Genomic DNA, 22,246 nt, shown 5'->3' with positions numbered 1-22,246 from the left:
TCTAAAAAAACTAGGCATATGTTAGCCAGTTTCACTGCATAGTTAGCTATTTATCTTGCTTATGGGGCACTGTCATCTTGCATTTTTTTTTGGACTGACTAATTGCTAACTCTTCTCATTGCTCACACAACACCCTTTAATTAGTATTTCCTGATTGCTTTTAAAAAGCAATGAAGATTTTTCCATTCTTCTACTTTAGTTTAGCAGGGTCTTAAGTTTAACGGGGTCTGAGGGCACATGCCTAGACACAGAATACAATCAACCCATAAGGTAAGCAAACAAAAAATGGAGAAAAACATTTCTTTTTCTAATTTATTTCATTATGGTTACTTATTGCTTTAATATTCAAAATGAATTAAGGCAGAAATACACCTGTTCATCCTAGCAGTCCTTCCTTCTCTACTCTGCTTGAAGACTTTGTCTGCTGTTCTGTCTTTCACCTTTACATTCTGGATTCTGCATTTAATCACACCTGTCTTCAATGTCTCTTAGTTACAAATCTTTCCTTCCCCTGGCTGATGAAGTACATCAGCTCACGTCTCACATCCCCACGCAGAAAGAACCACATCTTGCAACATTTAAAAATTGCATTGCTTCTCTTCGAGCTCTCTAATACTTTAAAACTCTCTAAGTCTTTGAAACTCAGTAGTGAAGTCAGGTACCTGTCAGGAAAGTGACTCTAAAACCTGGCAGCACGTGGCTGTATATTTATTTTCTCTCAGTTGCTTTGTATCAGGTTCACATAGTTCATGAGTACAAGTGGCTTTAAGGACTGTGAATTTGATTTGGGATCTGAAAAACAAATAAGCGTCTTTCTGTTTTTCTGTCGTAGGGCCTGATCCTGGTTGAGGCTGAGCCTCTGAGCACTGCAAGTGTATGTGATCAATGCTCAGGAATCTGGGGCTGACTATATCAGCAAGCAAACTTTCTGTCAGCATCCCCTTCTCTTTCCATGTTCTTACATCACACTTAAAATCAAAGGCAGCTGCCAGCCTGAGACCCTCTGAAGCCAGAGAGTTGCTAAGCCATCAAGAGTCATCCTAACATTCAGCATCTAGGTACTGGAGCAGCTGCATGGCTGTGGACATAAGGAGAAACTACGATCAAGACCGCACTGATAATTTTGCAGATGACATGACATCAAAGCACAGGCAGCAGAGCATGACTTGGCAGGTCTGAGATGCAAAAAGCTGATATTCTGAGTAAGCTGATAGACTTCTTTCTTTTTAAAGTCGCTTTTTTTCCCTTTGTTTAAAAAAAAGGCATACTGAGACAGACTGTCGTGCAATAAAGCCACTACTTTCTTCACCAACAATCAGCAACAGATGTAGCCCAATAAAATTAATAGTTTGCAAGTACGCACAAGAGAATACTCTTTTGTCTCTTTTCTCCATCACAAATTTTGTAAAAGCTCTCTGGATTTTAAAAGAAAGGCAAAATCGGGGGCTTTTTATATACCTTATTTGGTTTGAGTTAAACACTCAAACTACTTTTCCCCCACACTATGGAAAATCAGTGCTGATTAATTTCACTTTCCAAAGTGTGACTCAGGACCTTCCCCCTGCCCTTAATTGTCCACTTTCAACTCAATCTTTATTCCTACAGAATTCTAGGCTATTTCTCTCCAAGATAATTTAATCCTATGAAATAGAACTTGTGCTCAAAAATATGCAATATTAATATTAATGCACAAACAGAAATATATTACTCATACATAATATATAAGAAATTAATTTTCACTTAAGTATCAGGAGAAGGATTAAGCCCCTTAGATCCTTCTCATGCAATTAGCTCTGCACTTGGGGAAGTCAATGGGACTTCACAAATGAAGGATTCACATGATAACACTGGCAAGTCCGGGTTTGCATGAAGGCTTGCCTACACTACAAAATATGTCACAAACAGAGTTCTACAATCATACTGCTGTAATTATAGTACTACCCTGTATGGATACTCTTAGGCCACATCAATGATAACAAATACACTGGTAGCATCTGAGCTGGCACACAGCTGCTGACACTGCAATGACGCTTGACTGCGTGCCCCGTTGGAAAAACCTCTGCTGGGGCAGTGCAGCTGCCCAAGGAAGAGGTGTGCTAGCAAAACCAGCTCTGCACTGATCCAGTCTTCAGTGCTACCCACAACAGTTGGTGCCCACCCGTTTTTCCTGTGAAGAAGTACTTGGTTTCCTCTAAGACAATTAAGGGAACTTCCCAGAATTCGCTCCGCCCCCATTTAATAATCTTTTACTCTCACGTTACTTCTTAAAATTCCAGCAGTTCCTCTTAGGAACATCCTATAATAAGCTCTTTTTTTTTTTTTTTTTGCATGGGGCTTCAGTCTACTATTTCTCTATCAGAAAAAAAGAGATTGCAGTATTTGTTTCAGAAGCAGAATATCATACTTCTAGGTTTGCAGGGCTTCAACCAGCATCATTTGGACTACCAGCTGTGAAGGAGGGAATGCAAGAAAACTGAGGAATTATGGTTAAGACAGATAATTCAGAAAAATCATCAGGAAATGCAGATATTCCCTGACCAGGCCTGTGAAAGAAGCACCAAGCAACAGAAAAGGGTCAATTGCAAGTTGGCCACTATCAGTGATGGCTGCAAGATTTTTGTATGCAGACAGCCATGTTCCTACAGTTTGGTACTGAACCTATTCCAGGCATCAGAGCAAAAACTGAAAAGAGGACTGTTGAAGCAGTAAGAAAACAAGTACGAAAGGAAATCTGGAAGCCTGGAGTCTCAGATCATTCTTTGTTGGTGAACCACCCTGTTTCCTATTGGAAAATGTAGAGAGGAAGAGATGGCTTTCCAGATATGAAAAGTCATTAGATGTGCCTTTTGGCACAGAATGTTGAATCTGGACAACAGGTAAGAAACAGAGGACATCTATCCCAAAACTGTTGAAGCATGATCAAAAGGGACAAATGGCCTTCTGTCATACCTCCCACCTTGTTTTTGAGTACACAAGCAGCAAGCAACTTTTAAATGGCTGTATTTGTAAGTGGCTGTATTTTAAAACCACTCTTCAGAGGCATTTCACAGGCATTACAAATGATCAATGAATTCATATGAGGTTTTCATCTTGAGGAATTCAGGCCTCTAATAAAAATTGCAAGCCAGGGCTTTTTCCCCAGTTTTGCACAGTATTACTGGTAGGCCTGTACTGAGATGCTCAGTATCAGGAGAGGCCTCACCCTCTTATTCCCTGACATATGAAGCCATATCCTAGCAACAAAGGTTTAACCATCAAGGAAGAACATCAAGGAAGAATATACATCTGGTAGACAGGCCCAAAGGATGGTGGAAACCACAGCAACACAGAATGGTTGAGGTTGATCTCTAGGGGTGCTCTGGTCCAACCCCTTGCTCAAGCAGGGCCACCTGGAGCCAGATCATGTCCAGATGGCTTATGAGCATCTCAAAGGCTACACAACCTCTCTGAGTAACCTGTGCCAGTGCTCAGTCACCCTCACTGCAAGTTTTTCTTGACATTCAGAGGGAACCTCCTGTGTGTGAGTTTGTGCTCACTGTCTCTTGTCCTGAAATGTCCCATGGTGAGGATGCATGTTAGCCGGAGACACATTTCTGGCATCATATTCAATAGAATACACTATAAAACACAACAGGTCACTCATTATACAATAGTTTGTAATACAATGCAGGAAAGTGAATAAATGAAATATGGGTTTGGAAGGAGAAAAAAGCACCTAAGAGTTTTGAACAATCAGGCATAAGATCAATTACCAGCCATCACAGAGCTATGGGAGGTCAAAGAAGAGGACTCTTTAACAAGGAGCTACATATTGGGTGGTTCATTTCTGTTCATTTTGTACAACTTCCTGAAACAAGCAGTACTGGGGCTGTATATCCATTTTAAATTAACAGTTAGCCCATTTTATTTCCCTGACAACAGAGTAACAGATTCGGGTTACGTTTGTTGTATGAGACAAATAATACACACATTACATGTAAGAACTTTATTGAGCAGTGATAAAAAACACTTCACAAAACATTTACAGTCACTTTAGAAGTTGGTCTGTGAGCAGCACAAAGAACAAATCATGGTTTCTTATAGCTTCATTTCTTGTGACTGACTTTTGCATAAAAACCAGGTGTGAACTTCAGTTAAAACCATCTTCCTGGTTTGGATGGTTCTTTAAAAGGCCTCTTTTCTATCTGGATGCTAACACCTGCCGGGTGACCTGTCTTCCTAAACATTGCAAAAACTTTATAGGCTTTGAGATTCCTACTAATCTATGAAGTTCTGCTTGAAACTGCCCAAGAGTAGCCCAAAAGTAAGAGAGGGAAGATAGAACTGTCTAGAGGTATGCAAACCAGCATATAGAGAACATGCCATGATTTCCCATGTGTTGTTCCTAAAGATAATGAGGATAGAAAAGTAGTGGAAATTTCTTGTGTTTCCTACCCATTTCTGAGGTCAGAAGACACATACTCATCACTATTCTGGTTTTCCACTGGGGCTGTGCAGAAGGGAGATCATGGCATTTTAGCCTTGTTGCCTGGTCAACAGGGAAAGCCCAAGGCTGCACAGCTGACCTGCTAAAGTATGCATCTCAGGATGTTTTGTCTCATAAAAGCTTTGTTGAATCTACATTTGCATCTCTACACAGAGATGCTTAGGGTCTTCATCCACACTCTTGTGTCCCTCTCCAGTTCCTCTGCCTTTCTTCTAGCAGGTGTTGCCCCACACGGCATTGTTTGGTTTGGTGCTCTTGAAAACTTCAGAGAACATGTTATCCTTTCTTCCTCTCATGCAAAGTCTTCCAAAGATGCGAAGAAGGTGCCTCTCCAAATTCCCCACCTGATGCCTCTGACAAATAACAAGACAAACAGCATTAGATTTTAATGATCAGCGGACAGGAAAGTAAGAAAACTCAAGACAATTATCTCTCTTGCTTCTGTTCAGCAGCTCCCAGCCAATACATGGGCTTCCTTTACAAACTGAATTCATGGTGTGCATGAGAAAGTGGGATGTTTGCTGCTTAACTTTGTTAAAATTTAAAGCAACAGGTTAATAAATAACACCACCCTTGTTAAATTCAGAGAGGACTCCGTGTGATAGGTCACTACTGAAAGGGTTGAAGACAAAAAGAGGAGAAGGAGAAGGAGAAGGAGAAGGAGAAGGAGAAGGAGAAGGAGAAGGAGAAGGAGAAGGAGAAGGAGAAGGAGAAGGAGAAGGAGAAGGAGAAGGAGAAGGAGAAGGAGAAGGAGAAGGAGAAGGAGAAGGAGAAGGAGAGAAGAGAAATGCTTAAGTCTGTATCTTGTCAGCCAGTCCATGGCAATGGTACTACCAGAAATTAGAGCGTAGCATAATATGAAGGTGGCCTACTGTGGCAAGAAAAACAGGGTAGCCCTTCCTAAAAATACATGTGGTCACATATTAAACAATGCCTTCCTGAAAACAATGTCAAAATGATGCAAGAAGAAAAAAAGGTATTTTTAGTGAGCTCATTCTGAAACTCCAGAAGCAGAAAATATGTTTGACACAGATTAGTTCCACAAACTATTTCAAAGCCAAATCTTTGTATCAGCAACAAACCTTCTGTACCTTTTCCTGTCCCCAAATTCAAAATCCACCATGAAAATCACTTGTTCTGGGCCTGGATTCACTGACAGGAAACACAAGGCACTACTTCTAATGTTTACATTACAAGTTTATGTGTTTATTCATAAAAATCCTGCAGTCAGAATGATCAGCTTGGATTGCTGAGGAGGAGGATTATTTTAATTTCTTTATGTATTTCAATTAAATGCATGACTATTGATTTCAGTGCATTTTTCAGTTAAAAGCACAGTGATTTATGTTGTTTAAATGCTATTGCCTGCCCTGCCAAAAGCATGCATCTGGGAATATTTCTGGGTTGCTCACAGTCTTTTCTCTTTTCTTTCCACCTCTGTTTGCCAGTACATGCCTCTGAAACCAACCAGCTACTTCAAAAGGCAGCTCCTGCTTTCTGTCCTTGAGTCTGGCAATGTTTTGAGAAGGGGGGGGTAATAGTAAGAGAAGAAAGGTAGATTCAGGTCCCACAAAAAAGAAATAAAAAACCAAGAAAATAATGTAATGATAAAACAGTACACCTACCTGAGCTCCATTCTTTCTCCCGGGGTGATACCATTTCTGGATTCATCTGAGGTTAGATAAGTTGAGTTTCAAGAAGCCACCAGTTCTCTGCAGCATCTGAATTCTGTGACTTCATCTCCACAAGATCATTGTCAGCCTACGCTTTCATGGCTCCTTCCAGAACGGTGCTGTGATGTGCCTGGTGTCCCCTGCTGTGACATGCCCCTCCTGGCATACAGCTCTGGACAACCACAACAGGACAGAAGAGCAGCCCCAGATTCACACTGATTGTGTTCTTCAGCTGGTGTGGCAGTCGCCAGTTCTCTCCTTTGTCCAGCACTGCTGATACTCTCTGCTATAGTGAGTTTCTGCAAGTCTTTTGCAACACCTAAATAAGCATCTTTATTCCTGCAGTAATTTGGCAGTGTACTTGCACTGCTCCTTCTCCTTCTCCTCTCAGGACCAGAAACCCCAGAGTGTTCTTGTATTATTAATAAAGGACTGCCTGCATTGCCACAGGTAATACAGTATTCACATGAGTTTCACATTCATGGAACAAAGTGATATATAGCTTAAGCTACTTACAGAAGTAATTATGCTTGCTGAGCATCTACTGTGGAAGTTACCAACAGGACCTCAAACCAAGTGCAGTTGCACATATGGATACACTAGCATAAGCTAGGTTTTACCAATAAACTGTTGGTGTAAGCTGAAGTCTATTTACTCCTTCCCTCCCAGCTAAGCAATTAACAGTATAATAATTATTGTACAGTTACACTGCTATGATTCTGCATGTACAGGAGTTGTGAAGCTCAAGAAGTGAGGGCACAAATTCTGCTGAGTTCTCTCAATAGGTGCATGACAGCAGACTAAGGAGGAGCAAGAGAAGCAAGGCTGCATAGGCTTTACTGAACACTGCTTTTCATCTTTGAAGTGCTTTACAAAAAATGTATTGCAATTAAGCATGGAAACACACCTTTCAGGAACTATCGCTCTTATTTTCTCAATAACGAAAATGAAGCAGAGATGTTCAAGTTGAATTGTCCAAGTCAACAAAGCAAATGAGCGACAGAAAAGGGACGGATATCTAGTTCCCAATTCACTATCATATCAGACCTTGTTCTACACTTTTGAATATTACCTATCACCAAGATTATTATCCTTGCCTAACAGTGTGTTTGCAATAATTCAAGATCTTTACAAGAAATCTACAACCTGAATTCAGCATCTCATTAAGCTCAAAGAATAAGTTACAGACTTACAATTTTAAAGCTCTTCCAATAGCTAGTTATCCACCTTCTGCCTGTTTAAGTCTGTTTGATAGCTTACGGGTACTAAATTCAGCAGTACAATCGACTTAACGAGTTCTGACCTATTCCTTGAGTTTTTGTAACTGATGATGAGCACTGCCCATCATTTCCCATCCCAACTAAAAGGTAACTGTCAGTGAAGATGATTCCAGTCACCCTGTTTCTCTTAGCGATCAGGGTGAGCTCAGCAGGTGACAGCTCAGCTGATGACATTAAACCCTGTTCAGGTATCACGTTACTGAGTACAGGCGAAAAAAGGAAGTTTTCTAGTTCAACCATGAGAATTCTTGGCAAAGAAGCCAGAAGTGACTTTTTTTAGTGTTATCTTTTATCTTAAAAAGGTATTTTCTAGTACTCTTACCATAGTAATCCATTACTGAGTAACAAGGGCTATTCAGCACTATTAATAGTCTGACAACTAGTCTCCATATTTTTCTTGCCTCAGGAATTAAATGTTCTTTATATGAAGGTTAAAATCTCAAACCATGTGACTCTCAATAATGCAAATTAAATCTTTGCTCCTTAACATTATGATATTTTATTTTTTGTTGTTGAAAATTTCCCCAAAATAACACGTTTAAGCAGCTGTCTTCAACATCCCATTTAATTCAAGAAATATCCTTCCAGTGGAGTAGCAAAGCCACTGACTAATAACAAATTTTAGAAATCCGATTTGTTTTTACTGTTTGTGTTATATGCTTATGTTTTCACTTCTCTCAGCCTGGACATCCAATCTACAGTGTTAAACATTTGTGTATTACCACTTTCAATTTTGATTCTCATTGCTATAATGCTTGTGTCACTACCATCTGAATCCAGTAATATCTGTTAAAAAAATAAATTATCTTTCAGGGTTTTACAAACACGCGTTTATGGCTTCCAGAAGTACTAATGCTCTATCGGGAACCTGATAGTTTTGTGCTTCCCATGAGAAAGGAATCTGAAAGTCTAGGTTACTTATGTGGAGACTAGAACCATAGGTACTGAAAAATCAGTTTACACACTCTGAAGGGGGACAGAGGGGAAATGGTGATTTGAAAGTAGGCAAACGCTACTCACAAATGTTGTTGTATTTAAAAGGCTTTTTCGTTTTAAATACATGTCTAAAAGAAAAATCAAAAGGCTTAAAGAAAGGGACATGATGCCAACCAGAAGAAGACATAAGAACTCTGATTACATTTGATTCAAGTACAAGAAGATTCATCAGTGGCACCGAAGGTAACTGACCTTATATCACCAACAAAGGACCCCCAGATCATTTTTTGTCTGGTTTTCAAGACAAGTTGATAGCATCTTATCATGGTAACTGTCTGAACATGCATGATTCTGATTGTGCTTAAGGTAGCAGGAACCGGCTTCCAACATGACTGGGGAGATTTCAAGTAGTCACTTGGGGAAAGATGACAGAAACCAGGATTGCTCTGCATCTGACAAAAACTTGCAGCTGGTAATCCTGCAGTTCTCATACCTTCGACCTGTGGCTCTCAATCCAACAACCTGCTCCTTCCATAAACTTCACACCACATCAGATTCCCAAAGTGTCACCCACCACAGTCCATTTTGAGGACTGGAGATGCAGAAGTCAGGAAAGCACAGAGCCATTCCCTGGCAGATACCTTCTGCCTCGTACTTCACCTTCGTCTCCCAGATCCGCTTCCCTCTCAATAGCACTCCAGCCCCTGTGCTGCCTCAGTGGCCTTCTCCCAGCCTGTGTCCAGATATGCTCTCAGTAGATCCACAAATCCTTACCTCTTGGCCCATGTATCCTTATGTATCTCCCTTCCTCCCTCTCTACCTCCCTCCTGCCCTCCAGGTTGCACAACACTGTTGGATGACAGGCTGAGAGATTTCCTACCCAACAGATGGGCTCACACACAGGGAGCGAGGAAGGTGACGGGAGAGCAGCAGCTCTCTAGCCACAGGGTATCCACACACATTCACAGCAATGGGTTGCACCAGGCTTGTACCATTACAGGTCAAGAGCTTTCTTAAAACAAAAGCTATTATTTCTTATCATTTCTTTGTGCTGTGTTTTTAGGCTTCCTGAACTACAAGAGGTCACTATGCAAGATACCATGCCTAAAATATTAACTCTAAGACATTGGATTGATAATATTTCTGAAGATAAACCAGATTCCCCTCTCTTGGTACATTACCCCTCTATGTTCCCATATACAGGTGTTATTACTTGGTCACTGGTGACTGAGGAAGTAGATGAGATTTTTCAAGAGTTTGACCCCTTTTTTTTTTTTTTTTTTCTGAAATATGTATTTACTTTTTAAGTGATGCTGCATGAATGGGATTTCAATCATCAGGTGCTAGGTGTTTCAGTGACATCAGAATGTTGTTCATCAGGAAAGGAAAGAGAAACACAACCAGGAATTGCATCCAAAGGACTGATTTCTCAATTTACCTTAGGCTAGCATTGCACTTCTACTTAATCAAAATATGCCATAAGAAGGGAAAACTAATGTCTACAACACAATTTACCAAAAAAACGCCCTCAATTTGTTGCTCACAAATATTTTTTTAAAAATCCACCCCTTATGCCAGCATTTTGGCTCACTGTATTCTACTCCTCTGTCATTAATGCTCTCTGCCGTAAGCACAACTCCTAGCTGGGGATTCCAATGCATAAGGGAGCTAGGATAAGATTCCAGATCTCAGTTGTGCTGGCATGAAGATAGGTCTCCTCAGTGATGCAGAAGACAATATCCTAGGGAGACTGGAATTAGTCCTATTCCGTACAATTCAATCCAAGATGTAAGGCATATCAAGAAGAAAGTAGTTACTAGGTAATGGCTATGGATGGAAATGTAATATGGTTCAGCCTAAGCGTTTCATGACAAGTGACAAGACAGCTTGAAAAAAGTGGGATTTTTTCCAAAAGGATGGAAGGTGTCAAGAGCAAAGAAAAAAGGGTTACCTCTTCAGTTTGGGAGGGGCTGATTCTGGGCATTGGAGATACTTGTGGTGTTTTCAGCTGTGTACTGTTGCTGTCTGGAACAAGCTCTCTGTGGATTGACTGAATATGGTTTTGGAGTTCACTTTCTGATTCAAATTTAACATTGCAACTAGAGCATCGAGTCTTCAGTCCCCCTGCCTTGCTTTTGTTCTCAATGGAACTCAAGTTCTCATTTTGGCCCATGCCTTGTCTGTTACTGCTTGAAGGGATGTTGACATTTGGACTACCACTTTTACTGAGATTAACACAGCTAGCACACAGACCATATGGCAGACCGTTGATGTCAAGTTTCACTAAATCCTGTTTTGAGCGGAATTCCTTCAGGCAAGAAGCACACTTGTACAGTTTCTGGAGATGCTGCGCACGTCCCGTGGACTGCACGGCAGAACCGTTTCCAGTTTTCTGCATGTGGAACGTGCCGTGGATTTTCAGTTCCAGCGTGGAGGTCACAGTCTGCATGCACACCACACAGCGGAACCCTGTCAAGGAGTTCCTCAAGTCAGGGTGCATTTGGCAATGCTCTAAAAATTCCTCTTCGCTCTGGAGAGGCATCTTGCAAATCCTGCAGTTTCCAGTGTCCAGGCTCTTACTATGTGTGACCTTATGTTCAGTAAGAGTCAGAAGAGACGGAAACCGCTCGCCACAGATTGGGCACATATAATGTTTCACTGGTCCCAAGTGTGTCTGCATGTGCTCTCGAAGCCCATTTTCGGAGAAGAATGTTCGAGAACACACATTACACTTGTAATTCCCTTTAATGAGTTCAGCCTTTTTCTTTACTATGGCACTTTCTCCAGGTCGAATGTTGTGGTCTCGAAGCTGGTGATTTTGCAGGAGAGTCTCCATGGTATAAGCTGCTCCACAAATGTCACAGCCATACATAGGCTCAGATGTGTCCACATCTTCTTCGCTGCCATCATGGCTGTTATGGGACTCCTGGCTATTTGTCAACAAGGTCTGGAGTTCCACTTCCTCTTTCTGAACCTGCTCAGATGCCCCATTCGTTCCACAGTTTGGAGTTTTTGTTTCAAACACACAATGTTTTTCCCTTAAGTGCTTTTCCAGCAAGATGATAGCATGGAAAGCTTTGCTGCAGAACTTGCAGTTGTACTTCTTGCTGTGCGTAGTAATGTGACACTGCAGCTCCACCTCCGTACCAAAGGACTCGCCACAGAAGATGCACTTGTGTACTTTGCCCTGGTTCTCCAGGTGGTTGTGTTTAACATGAAGCTGTAGGTCAGTCTCGTTGCGGAAATCCCAGTTGCAAGACGTACATCTGTATACCTTCTTTTCATTGCTGTGCTTCACAGCCAAGTGTAGCTGAATGGAGACTTTGGAGTCAAAAACCTCTTGGCACAAGGTGCACCGGAAGAACACAAACGTATGCATGTCCAGTAGGTGTTTCTGCAAGTCATCCACAGAAGTGAACTGCTTGTCACAACTTTCACAGATGTAGTAGGTTGAGGTGATCATGAAATGAATGGTAACATGCTTCAGCAGAGACTCCTGATTTGGAAATTCCTTGTTGCACTGAGGACAAGTCAGTTTTGGCAGGACAGTGTCAAGATGTGTTTTTAAATGAGTCTGAAAACCGTCCAAGGAAGTATACTTAGCACCACACTGATTACAAATATATTCACCTGCAGGACGAGGAGGAGCACCTCCAACTGCCTGCATCATCTTTAAAGAGGTCTGCTCAATGGTTACAGGAGATAAGGGACTCATGGCTCTGGATTTTTTTCCATTGTGGATGTAATTCAGGGCCAAAGGAATGTTCTTATGGTTCTCCTTGATATGCTTGTTCAGTTTAAGAACACTATTAAATATTGGAGAATTTGTACAGTACGAACAAGAATACACTTCCACCACTGGATCTTTTGGGGTTCCAAGCACAGGGGAACCAAAACGGGAACTGCTAAGATCACAATGGACTTGTCTAATATGCTCTTCCAGAGAAGAATCTGTAAGAAATCCCATGTAGCAATGGGGACAAAAGAATGCATTACTGTCCTTAGCAGCAGGGTTGGCAAATCCATGAGAACATCGGATGTGTTCCTGAAGTGTGTTGAGGTCGTTGAACACTTCAGAGCAGAAGTTGCACTGGTACACCATGGCAGGCATGGTAGAAACAATCAGTGCTGGGTCCGGAGCTTCATGTACTTGCTTAAGATGTTCGTTCAGATTGTAGAGAGATGGCAACACCTCCAAACAATACTGACAGATATGGGCTTGTTCGGGTTTATCTAAATGCATAGTTTTCAGGTGTATCTGCAAAACTGCAAGGCTAGAAAATAACTGTTTGTTGCAATAAATGCAGCTATAGGTAACTTTTGGCTGTTTACTCGAGGGACCAGTGATATCTGGCACTTGCTGAGCTGCCCGCTTCCTTCCACGACCTTTTGGTATAGGGGGAGCCGTTTCCACCATGGTTGAACTATCCACCGAGAGATTGGAATCTGGAGTGGTGCTAGAGACTGAGGTGTAGCCCACAGTTACCAAAGACGGGCTGTTGCTGTGGTTGCACGACTCTGGCTGCTGGTGACTGTCCATGTGGCTGTACAGCTCCTCCACAGTATGAAAGTTCTCAGAACAAATGCTGCATGAATTCTTCTTCTCACCATTATGAGCCTGCTCCATGTGATTCATCAGAGACGTTTCCTCTACAAAGAGTTCATGACAGTAAACACACTGAAGAGCAGACCGGTCTTCATTAGGGGAACACTCGGGGTGACATTCTGCAATGTGCTTTTGAAGATCTTCAGGAAAATCAAAGCCTTCTTCGCACTGACTGCATTTCTGAGTGTCTTTCATTTTCCAGTCCTCCATCCGGGAAGCGGACTGAGAGCCATCTTTGTTCCTCTCGTGGACCTGCATGTGACCGTGCAGCGAACTAGATGACAGGAACCCACGTCTACAAATGGCACACTTATATGGCTTGTTGGACGTATGAGTCTTTAAGTGAATTTTGAGATGATCGCTCCTTGAGAACGCTGCGTCACACTCACTGCAGTGATACTTCTTGTCTCCCGTATGAAGCTTTATATGGCGGTCCCTGCTCCGTTTATGTTTGAAGAGACGACTGCAATATGTGCATTTGAAAGGGAGCTTGTCACTGTGACTTTGCTCGTGGTGCTTTAAGTAGCTGAGGCGGCTGAACGATTTGTCACAAAACTGGCATGGATAGGGCAACCCTGGGCCTCCTTCCTCTTCACCAAAATCACAACCTTCTCCATGGCTCGGGGAAGTCTGGTCCTTGCTAGAAGGCGATGACGCTGGCCATGAGCAAGTGGGGTCATCCTCAACATCCACTCCATCTGAAATGAGAAAGAAACATGCCCACAAGCTTAATCCCTACAGTTCAAAGGAGACAGCAAATGCACATAAACAATGCAGAACTAAAACACATTAAAGTCAGACTAGGATATTTCTTATACCCGTATCCAACAGCTTTAAGACCACATTTATTTTTATCAGACTGTAAAACATTAAAAGTTATTTAATAACTCTGTGCCTATATTACCTTTTTATTGCTTTTTTATCATTCTTTCTAAGTTGCAGGATATATATTATACATTGACAACTTTATTAAAATGCAGATTTTAATATATTTAATGTTTCTTTTGTATCCATTGTAAAATGATTTGCATATTATGTGAGCATCGAAGAGTCAAAGAAAAGGAGAAAATATTACAGGAATGATTTAAAATTAATACAGTCAACCCACATGCCTAATATTTAATAAAAAGACGGTCCCTGCTTTGCCACAGGTTCTTTTTTTCCCTTGAAGTTGCTTCTGAACACAGAAATCTTTTAAAAGCTATTACTGAGAGAGACTTTGGTGTTATTCTAAACAATAATAGGAAAAATTACAGGGGAGGAACAGGACAACAGTATAAACAGTGATGTTTGCCCTAATAAAGTACAACCAGATTTCTCCAGTAACGACACAATTCAGTTACTGAAAGCTGGCAGCTGGACCAATAAATGTTCACAACAAACTAACAAACCAACAGCCAGGATCAAGGAAAATGAGAAAATTCCAAAAGAGTCAGATGTGAACAGCATTTTTTTTCCTTTTTAAGTTCAAGAGGTGGCCCACCATTTCTTCCTTTTTGCAAAGGCCTCAGCCAGCTGAACTTCCTCAGCCCGGCAGAGCCTGTACTGTGAGGTGATCACAGACAAAGCAACTTGTAAAAAACTGGAAACAGGAAAAATGATAAACAGTTATGGTAAAAGCTGAAAGATTTATGAACAACAAGGAAAAGGAAAAACAGAAATGCTAGCCAGATAATAAACTGAACTAGTTATCCATGATATTACCTCATCTCTAGACGGGGCAAGTTGTAACTATTCCTTTCAACAGATGTGCTGCACAGCTTTTGCACCTTTTGTTTTAAACATAGATTACAATACTGCAACGACGACACTTATCTTAACCTAAAACTTCTTTAAAAATATTAACTTGAAAGACCACTCTACTTCTAATAATCTTTCTATTCATTTCCAGGGGTGATGCTTGAGGTTTCTTTTTTTCCTTTTAAAAGTAAAATTGACTACAGCAATAGTACAGAAAAAGACAGGATAAACCGCTTGAAAGATACCTTTCTTAAGGTATTCTTGGAAAGCACAAAGTTTCTTAACACCTTCAGCCTTCTCTCAAGAAATTGACTACACCAACATAAAGGTTAGGGCCGGCCTACATTAAGTAAACAAACTCCAAGCCTGCTTTCTTTAAGGTAACAAGATTTTACTAGATTATCAACCTCTTGCTTATCGACAGGAAACAGATGAGGATTCATTCCTTTTCTGCATCTAGAAACTGATGACAACGCCATCTCACTATCAATGCCAGATGGCAACCATCTAACTCTGAGCAAACAACCCAACACCACGGCTGGATGCCTGCCCATTGACACCACGCTTTTCAGGATAAGTTGGAAACTGCACAGGTTTTTATCCTCTTGTTCACGTCTTGAAGAAGAGGGTTTCACAAATTACACACACCTTTCGCACACACACACAAATATAAATCTGTATTTACCTACGTATGAATCTGCACTAATGGTGTATAATCAAAGAACAAGCCCAGCCCAGCCCAACTACCATGTCTTTGAAATCAAAACAAAGGTGTTTGTTTTTAAGATAAAAACTGAAAAATAAAAATCAGCCATTCCAACATAAGTACTACCATCTGCTAAATTGCTTCCCAACGTACTGATGCAAACTTACTCATTGTCATACATCCTAAACCATATCAGCCAGGTGAGTTTTTAAGTTGGTACATTAATGACTGCAATATTTATAGGAGATTTTTCACGTAAATCTGTGTACTGCCCTTTCAAATTTCTGGCTTTGACACTAAAACTGGAAAGAACAAAACAGTGGAACAACTATTTACAGAAAAATATGTTAATTTTTTCTACTTTTATTTTAAATTATTTTTTAAATTCTATTTTAAATTGTTTAATTATATTAAATATATTTAATAATACTTAATATATTAAATATTATATTATTTAATTATTTAAATTATCTTTTAAATTTCTACAATTATTTTAAATTAAAAAATTGAATTAAATTAAAAACCTTTTGTCCCTTAAAAATCAAATGTATTTCTGACACACGACCACTGCTGGCAGACAAATAGGAATGTATGTCAAGCAACTGAGTGAAGAAAAATAGTCTGTGACTGTCTAGGCAACATATTTTGTAACCAAATTTAGTACTAAAATGTATATCCTACACAGAAATGATATATTATTGTATAACTGTTTAGAGGAATATATAGTAAGTGTTATAAATAGTGTACCATCACTGACAGGGTAGTAAATCACTTCCTTTTTGTGGCCACCGCCTGCCCGGTTTTACCTGCTACACAACTATTCCCCCTGGCTCATGGATCTCAGCGGGTTGTCGAGCTGGCAGCAGGGTCAGGATCAAGTGCTGAGTGTGACCACAGTGTAAGCAATGGCAGCCCCTTTCCACCCTTCAATTCTCCTTGTTTGCTCAGGGGTCTCTCCTTTAGCTTTTATAGAAGGTAAAGGACATGGAGGGCGAATAGCATAACTATAGCACAGAGATGGTTCTTGCTTTCCAACTGGCAAATCTAAATCATAGAATCATAGAATGTCCTGAGTTGGAAAGGACCCACAGGGATCATCGAATCCAACTCGTGTCTCTGAATAGGACACCCCACAGTTCACATCATGTGTCTGAGGGCATTGTCCAGTCTCTTCTTGAACACTGCCAGGCTTGGGGCTGTGACACCTCCCTGGGGAGCCTGTTCCAGTGCTCCTCCACCCTCTGGGTGAAGAACCTTTTCCTAACATTCAATCTAAACCCCCTCTGTATGTCACTTTGCTGGTTTTTTTGTTTGCTTGTTTTAATCCAAGCCTATAATAATTCTGCAGAATAATTCTCTTTGTGCAGAAAGGAGAAGAGCAAACCACTTACAAGTCCGACTTGCATCCTTTTAACTCTCAATGTTAAACTTTCTCAAACTCCCAGAGCTCCAGAAGCACCAGCAAGGCGGGAGGTGGAATTCCACACAGTAGAGGACAACAAGATTTTCCTGAGGATGAGCCCAACAACGTGGTCAATATGTTTCCCTGGCTCCCACTGCCCTGCGGAAGGAGGGCCTCGGGCTGCACCCACATGCAGGGCTCCCAGGGTCAGGCCGCTCACCCAATGGTGACCTGCAGAAGGACTTCTGAAACCTTCCTTCTGCAACAAGGGAAATACCTCACTGCGGTGACTTGCACTGCATGGGTTCCAGCTTGAACGATGGGAACATTGTGTGTGATGGACTAAACTCTGGGTGAGCTGAGTGGCTTCCTCAGAATGGATCCGTGGACAGTGATCAAGGAGGAAACCTGGACTAAGGGTAACTACTGCTACAGCAGGACATGAGTGATGGCACTGCCTGTCCTGCTGTCTCCTCACTCTTCACCACAAAGATGCTGCCCCACAAAATCAACGTGCAACCATTAAAAGCATCTCCTTCAAAACGGCAGAGATCTGCGGCTTGCTAGCACTAAGGCTACCCCGTGTGCGCTGGTGTGAGGCGAACAGAGCTGGGCACTCATAGCCATGATGGAGGAACTCCAGGGAAGGTCACCGCAGCCACCAGGAGGCTCAGGATGGGACTCCACTCCTGCTTTCCATGGGGCACTTCCCACAGAGTTGGGGGTACGGTTTGACCTGTTGTCAGGATAAAGGACTTCAAACTCCTTTTTACTGATCACTCTCATAGAAAACACAACCAGTTTGCTGCTAGTCTGCGTACAGCCACCTGTATATAAATGTGCAGACACCTACCCCAAGCTATGTCAACATTACAAATACTGATTTTTAATGTTATAACAAGCTGTTTAAAAATACTCTGGATCAAATTCATATGCACACACACAAGACCCCAGCAGTGGTACACATCTATCTGAGGGCAGAATAGGGCTCCAGGTATTCAACAGTGTTTGTGGAGTTTTAAAATATATTTTCTCTATCGACTTACTTTTTTTCCTTCAGCAGTCACTAAGTGCTACTTACTGTAAATGCCTTTTTTGTGTTATGGCAAGTATTCTGAGTTTCAATGTGATGCACTTAACATGTCCATGTAAATTTTTAATTTTTGGAACCAGTCACTTCACACTCGCTGACTCTAAGAAAGCTCTAGCACTCACAACCAAAAAACTTTGCTGGAAATCAGCTACAAGGCCTGAAAGTCTATTTAAAGATGCAAATGTGTGTGAATAGTTAGTGCAGATGTTTTTCTACACCAACCGTACTTGCTGAGTTTCACCATTTCCATAAAGCACATTAAAACAAGTGTGTGAACACTCTGAGATGAAAGTACCAAACACTCCTGAGACTTCCAGTGGAAAGTAGAGCTGCCTGACTTTTCTCCAAGCAGACAGGAATGCCCATGATTCAGCAGCCTGAGTAAATAAAAGAGGTCCTTATTTCCTAATTTTGCTGGCTGGCCACACTGCAGCAGTCTCTGTGCTGCTGCCAAAGGGGATGCAAAACTGGAACTACACCCAGCAGCTGAAGGACTGTCTTTGTTAGCCAGCCAGGCCTTCCTGACCATCTTCTGGCAACAAAACTCCCGTATCCTGCGAGGAAGACCTCCATCTCAAGCTTGATAGTTCTCTAGTCTGTCTAATAGGACGAAACAACAGATTTTGCCTGGTCTGTGTTGGAGGAGGACAGCTGGAAACTCAGTTAGTAGCGGAGTAACACCTGTTCAGTCATATTTATGGGGGAAAGTGCTCACTAACAGAAAAGTGAAGTAATACCAGAAGGAGTTATACCACGAATGGGGAGGGAGGAAGGGGGAAGCATCGGAGCACAAAAGCACCTCTGTGGAGTTAGCAGCCAGCCACTCATGTGCCAGCCCCAGTAGTCGTGAGGTCTTAAAAGTGATCTTATCCCGAGTGCTGTTGACTGAATTAACAGTACCGCTTCAGAAAAACATTACTTAGTCACTGGGAAGGTTTATGACATATGCATGCTTTGGCTGGAGTATGCTTCAGCGCACTTGCTTTATCATGCCTTATTTTTCTGTATGATTTAAATGTGTTTTTGCTGCCACTAGACAAATGGCCACATTCCTAAAGCAAATGTCAGCAAACCTTTATGTGCCATAATACGTAGAGATTTCTCTGACAGAATAGAGTTTACAAATATGAACAAATTAATAATTTCAATACCCAGAAAGCAGCAGTTTTCTATTTTCTCCATTTTGCTGCTCAAGTAACTGAGGCACAGACAAGCTGGAGCAGTTTGCCTCAGGTTACAAATGTAATCTGTGCGAAGGAGGAAACAGAACCCATATCTCCCAGGTCTGAGCCATCCCTGAAAGAAAAATCCTTTCTCCCCCTGAAACGCAGAGCTGTCAAAATGCTTAAGCTGTTGGACCCGACCAAAGAGAAAGCCCAGCAGATTAGCCGGACAGATACCCCCCAGGCTCTGGGTCCTGCTGATATGTTCTCGCTACTTTTCCCCCCTCAACAGTAATGGCAGACTGGTCACACAACTATCCCCCAGGATCCCATCTGAAGTACTGAATAGCAAGGTTTCTTTAACAGGTACAAAATTTATAACAATGGGTTACATAGGACAAGAATACATACTAAAAATGAGAAAGCAAGTATGCCAGGCAGCAGTACATAAACACATCTACTACATACTGCCACAGGCATATGGATTATGAATGCACATGTATGCACTGAAGTGTTGTGTAGTTACTATTTGCTGTCTTACCACCAGCCAAAGACCCATTCATATACAATTTTGTACACATATACATGCCCATACACATGTATTGAGAGGGACGGACAATTAATAAATTAACCTTTGCTAATTTACCAGATGACATGCTACAAGATAGAATTTGAATTGTAAGAAAGGAAGGACTAAATAGGAGGCAGGTAGGTTAGTTAACTGGATGTATGATAGAGCTCCACAGTTTTAAATCTTTGCATTTTTGTGCAGGTAATTGAGTGGAGTGGTTATTAGATATCACATAGTTTACTTGTAATGGCCGTTTCAGGTTTTAGTGCTGGACACATTTTATATTATTACCACCACTAATTGTCTGCAGGGCTACCTTGCAAATGAGCTAAGGAATCTTAGGGGAACATGCAGGTGTGAATAAATAGTAAGCAAAGAGGTTAGATATTGCTGAAGTAAAACAATGTTGTGCTGTGTGCTGCATAGATCTAAATAACTAGAAGATCAAAGGATAGTGTTTTAACATGGCTTCAGTGATGGCCTAATATATGTCACTGAAACAAACTATGGTTTTGAAGTTTTTAATAGAATTAGCAGATAGTGCTAGCCTTCAAAGTCATGTTAAATAACATATACATTATTATATAACATTCTCCATTTACTTTCAATAGAAAAATACACAGGTTTGGAAAAGCTGCAACTTTAATACAACCATCACATTTTTTTCACATCAGTGACCCCACATTAAACTCACTCATTTGTCTCATAATTTATTAAACGGCTTGAAAACTAATACTCTGTAATGGGCATTCAAAAGAGAAACGTGAACTTTAAAAAATATTTATAATTTACAGATGTTTTTAAAATCTATCAATATTTCAAAACTGTTTTGGGAGCACCAATTAAACGCATTAACAGTTAGATTACTAGGGGAGAAACATACAGGGGTTCCTGACCAACAGAACTGAGACAGCTGGTAGGGAGGTCTCACCATTTTAGATTTCATGATCAGAAGAAAGGTAGCTCCTAGAAACAACAAATAAGGCACTTTAATACCTCACAGGAAAAACCTGCTTGCTTTTATAAAATGCCTTTAATGCCTACATAAGTAGTTAACATTCCTGTATTGCTCTCCTAAGGTAACCTAAGCCTCCAGTTCCATTATGTCTTCTTCAGAAGACATATTACTATTACATATGTAGAGAGGAGCATAAATGTTTTCCTTGATTGTTGCTTAAAGTTCATTTGAACAGACGGCGCCCAATGAATTCCATCTTCTACAGCCAAATTAAAGAAAATGTAAGCAGTTCACATTCTGCTCCACCTTTCAAATCATACACAAAATCCAATTTGCAACTAGAAGAAAACAGCTACCCTCCGCTTGTTTGAGGAAGACAGTATTTTGTGCCTCTCTAGGCAAAGAGAAAGAATAAGTAATTTTCCACAGCCCTGTACATATAACGAATGACACTCACCATCCTCAAAGCTCATTATACTGCTTTACATAATTGGGAATCGCATGTCACACAATTAATTTACAGAGGTTGTTTAGTTGTGACTATACAAGCACTAAGCGATTCAAATTAGCTCATTTGTCCACTGCTTAAATGCGACAAACACATTTACACTGTATTTCTTCCGCTGTTAAGTTGTTGTTTCTTTTAGTAGTTGTTTTTGTTTGTTTGTACGGTATGAGTCAGAGACCACCAGGCTTGTTCCATCTGAAGCTAGGGTCAGAAAAAAAAAATCACCCTGAGAATAATTACATTTAGAATCAAGATAATGGGAGAGCAAAAAACCCATTCAAACACTCTAGCAAACTTGCACATAATAATGATCTCCTAAGAACCTGGATATTAACAACCTCCTGTACTAGAAGTAGTGATTCAGTCAATCAGGTCTTTGCTAGAAAATAATCATTATAATTTGTTGTGCTGATAACAGTATTTGTACTGCCTATTAAGAACAGCAAATTACTAGGGGACAACAGTTCAGGTTCCTCACTGGACTCCAATACCTTCCTCTGCATTTTGCTTTCACTGGGTCGTGCTCTCCCCAGGCAACAACATGAATAGGACCAGAAACCCTTTCCTTCCAATATTCCCCCGCACTGCAGCTCCTTTTGAAAGCTGCTGAAGTGTACAGAAGCCTGGGAGACAGCAGCCCCAGTAACACAGTCCCACTCATCAAAGGAACTTTCCAGTGGCATACAGGTATTAAAATGAGTGGACTGCTTCTTTCTTTCCCAGGTCACAATATAAGGAGTGTGTCTGAAGTCAGAGAAGCATTGTTCTTTCTCTTCCCTTCCCAAAATCAAATGGTCCAGTGGTTTGGACTCTGAGACCTGAGGAGACCCTGCTTCACAGCTGCCTTCTGAATCCCCATTCCCACACAGCCCCAAAAAGCCCTTGAGGAGAAGGGCATGCTGTCAAAACCTGCCCAGCTGGAGGCTCAGACAAAAGATGGAGACCCTGAGCAGGCCGTGCAGGCAGCAACCCGTGAGACAGCAAGCACCACCGTGGGTCCTTATTTGAATATCGCCCTTCTTTCAGTTAATCCATAGTTTAATCATGAAGGTCTGCAGGGATTGCTGGGGATGTACCTCACACTCAGCCGCCTTCCCTCTTTTTTTTTATCACCTATGCCTGTC

General features: G+C 41.2%; 1 protein-coding gene across 12 annotated transcripts in view; it reads right to left on the bottom strand.

Moving 5' to 3' along the window:
* Positions 1 to 22,246, bottom strand: part of ZNF521 (zinc finger protein 521) — a 237,206-nt gene that overhangs the window by 126,534 nt on the left and 88,426 nt on the right. For 11 of the 12 annotated variants that reach the window (XM_071804178.1, XM_065831095.2, XM_065831096.2 and 8 more), the window contains one exon: positions 10,327 to 13,679. In XM_071804178.1, coding sequence (XP_071660279.1) covers positions 10,327 to 13,239 — 2,913 coding nt within the window. In that variant the 5' untranslated portion in view covers positions 13,240 to 13,679. Of the gene's footprint in view, positions 1 to 3,970; positions 4,840 to 6,111; positions 13,680 to 22,246 lie in introns of those variants that run through there. The other variant, XR_011737449.1, reaches the window with a different exon arrangement.

The sequence above is a fragment of the Patagioenas fasciata genome, chromosome 2 (genome assembly GCF_037038585.1).
Source record: "Patagioenas fasciata isolate bPatFas1 chromosome 2, bPatFas1.hap1, whole genome shotgun sequence".
Lineage (NCBI taxonomy): Eukaryota > Metazoa > Chordata > Aves > Columbiformes > Columbidae > Patagioenas > Patagioenas fasciata.
The sequence above is the reverse complement of the archived record's forward strand: the minus strand, read 5'-3'. Positions and strand labels throughout refer to the sequence as shown.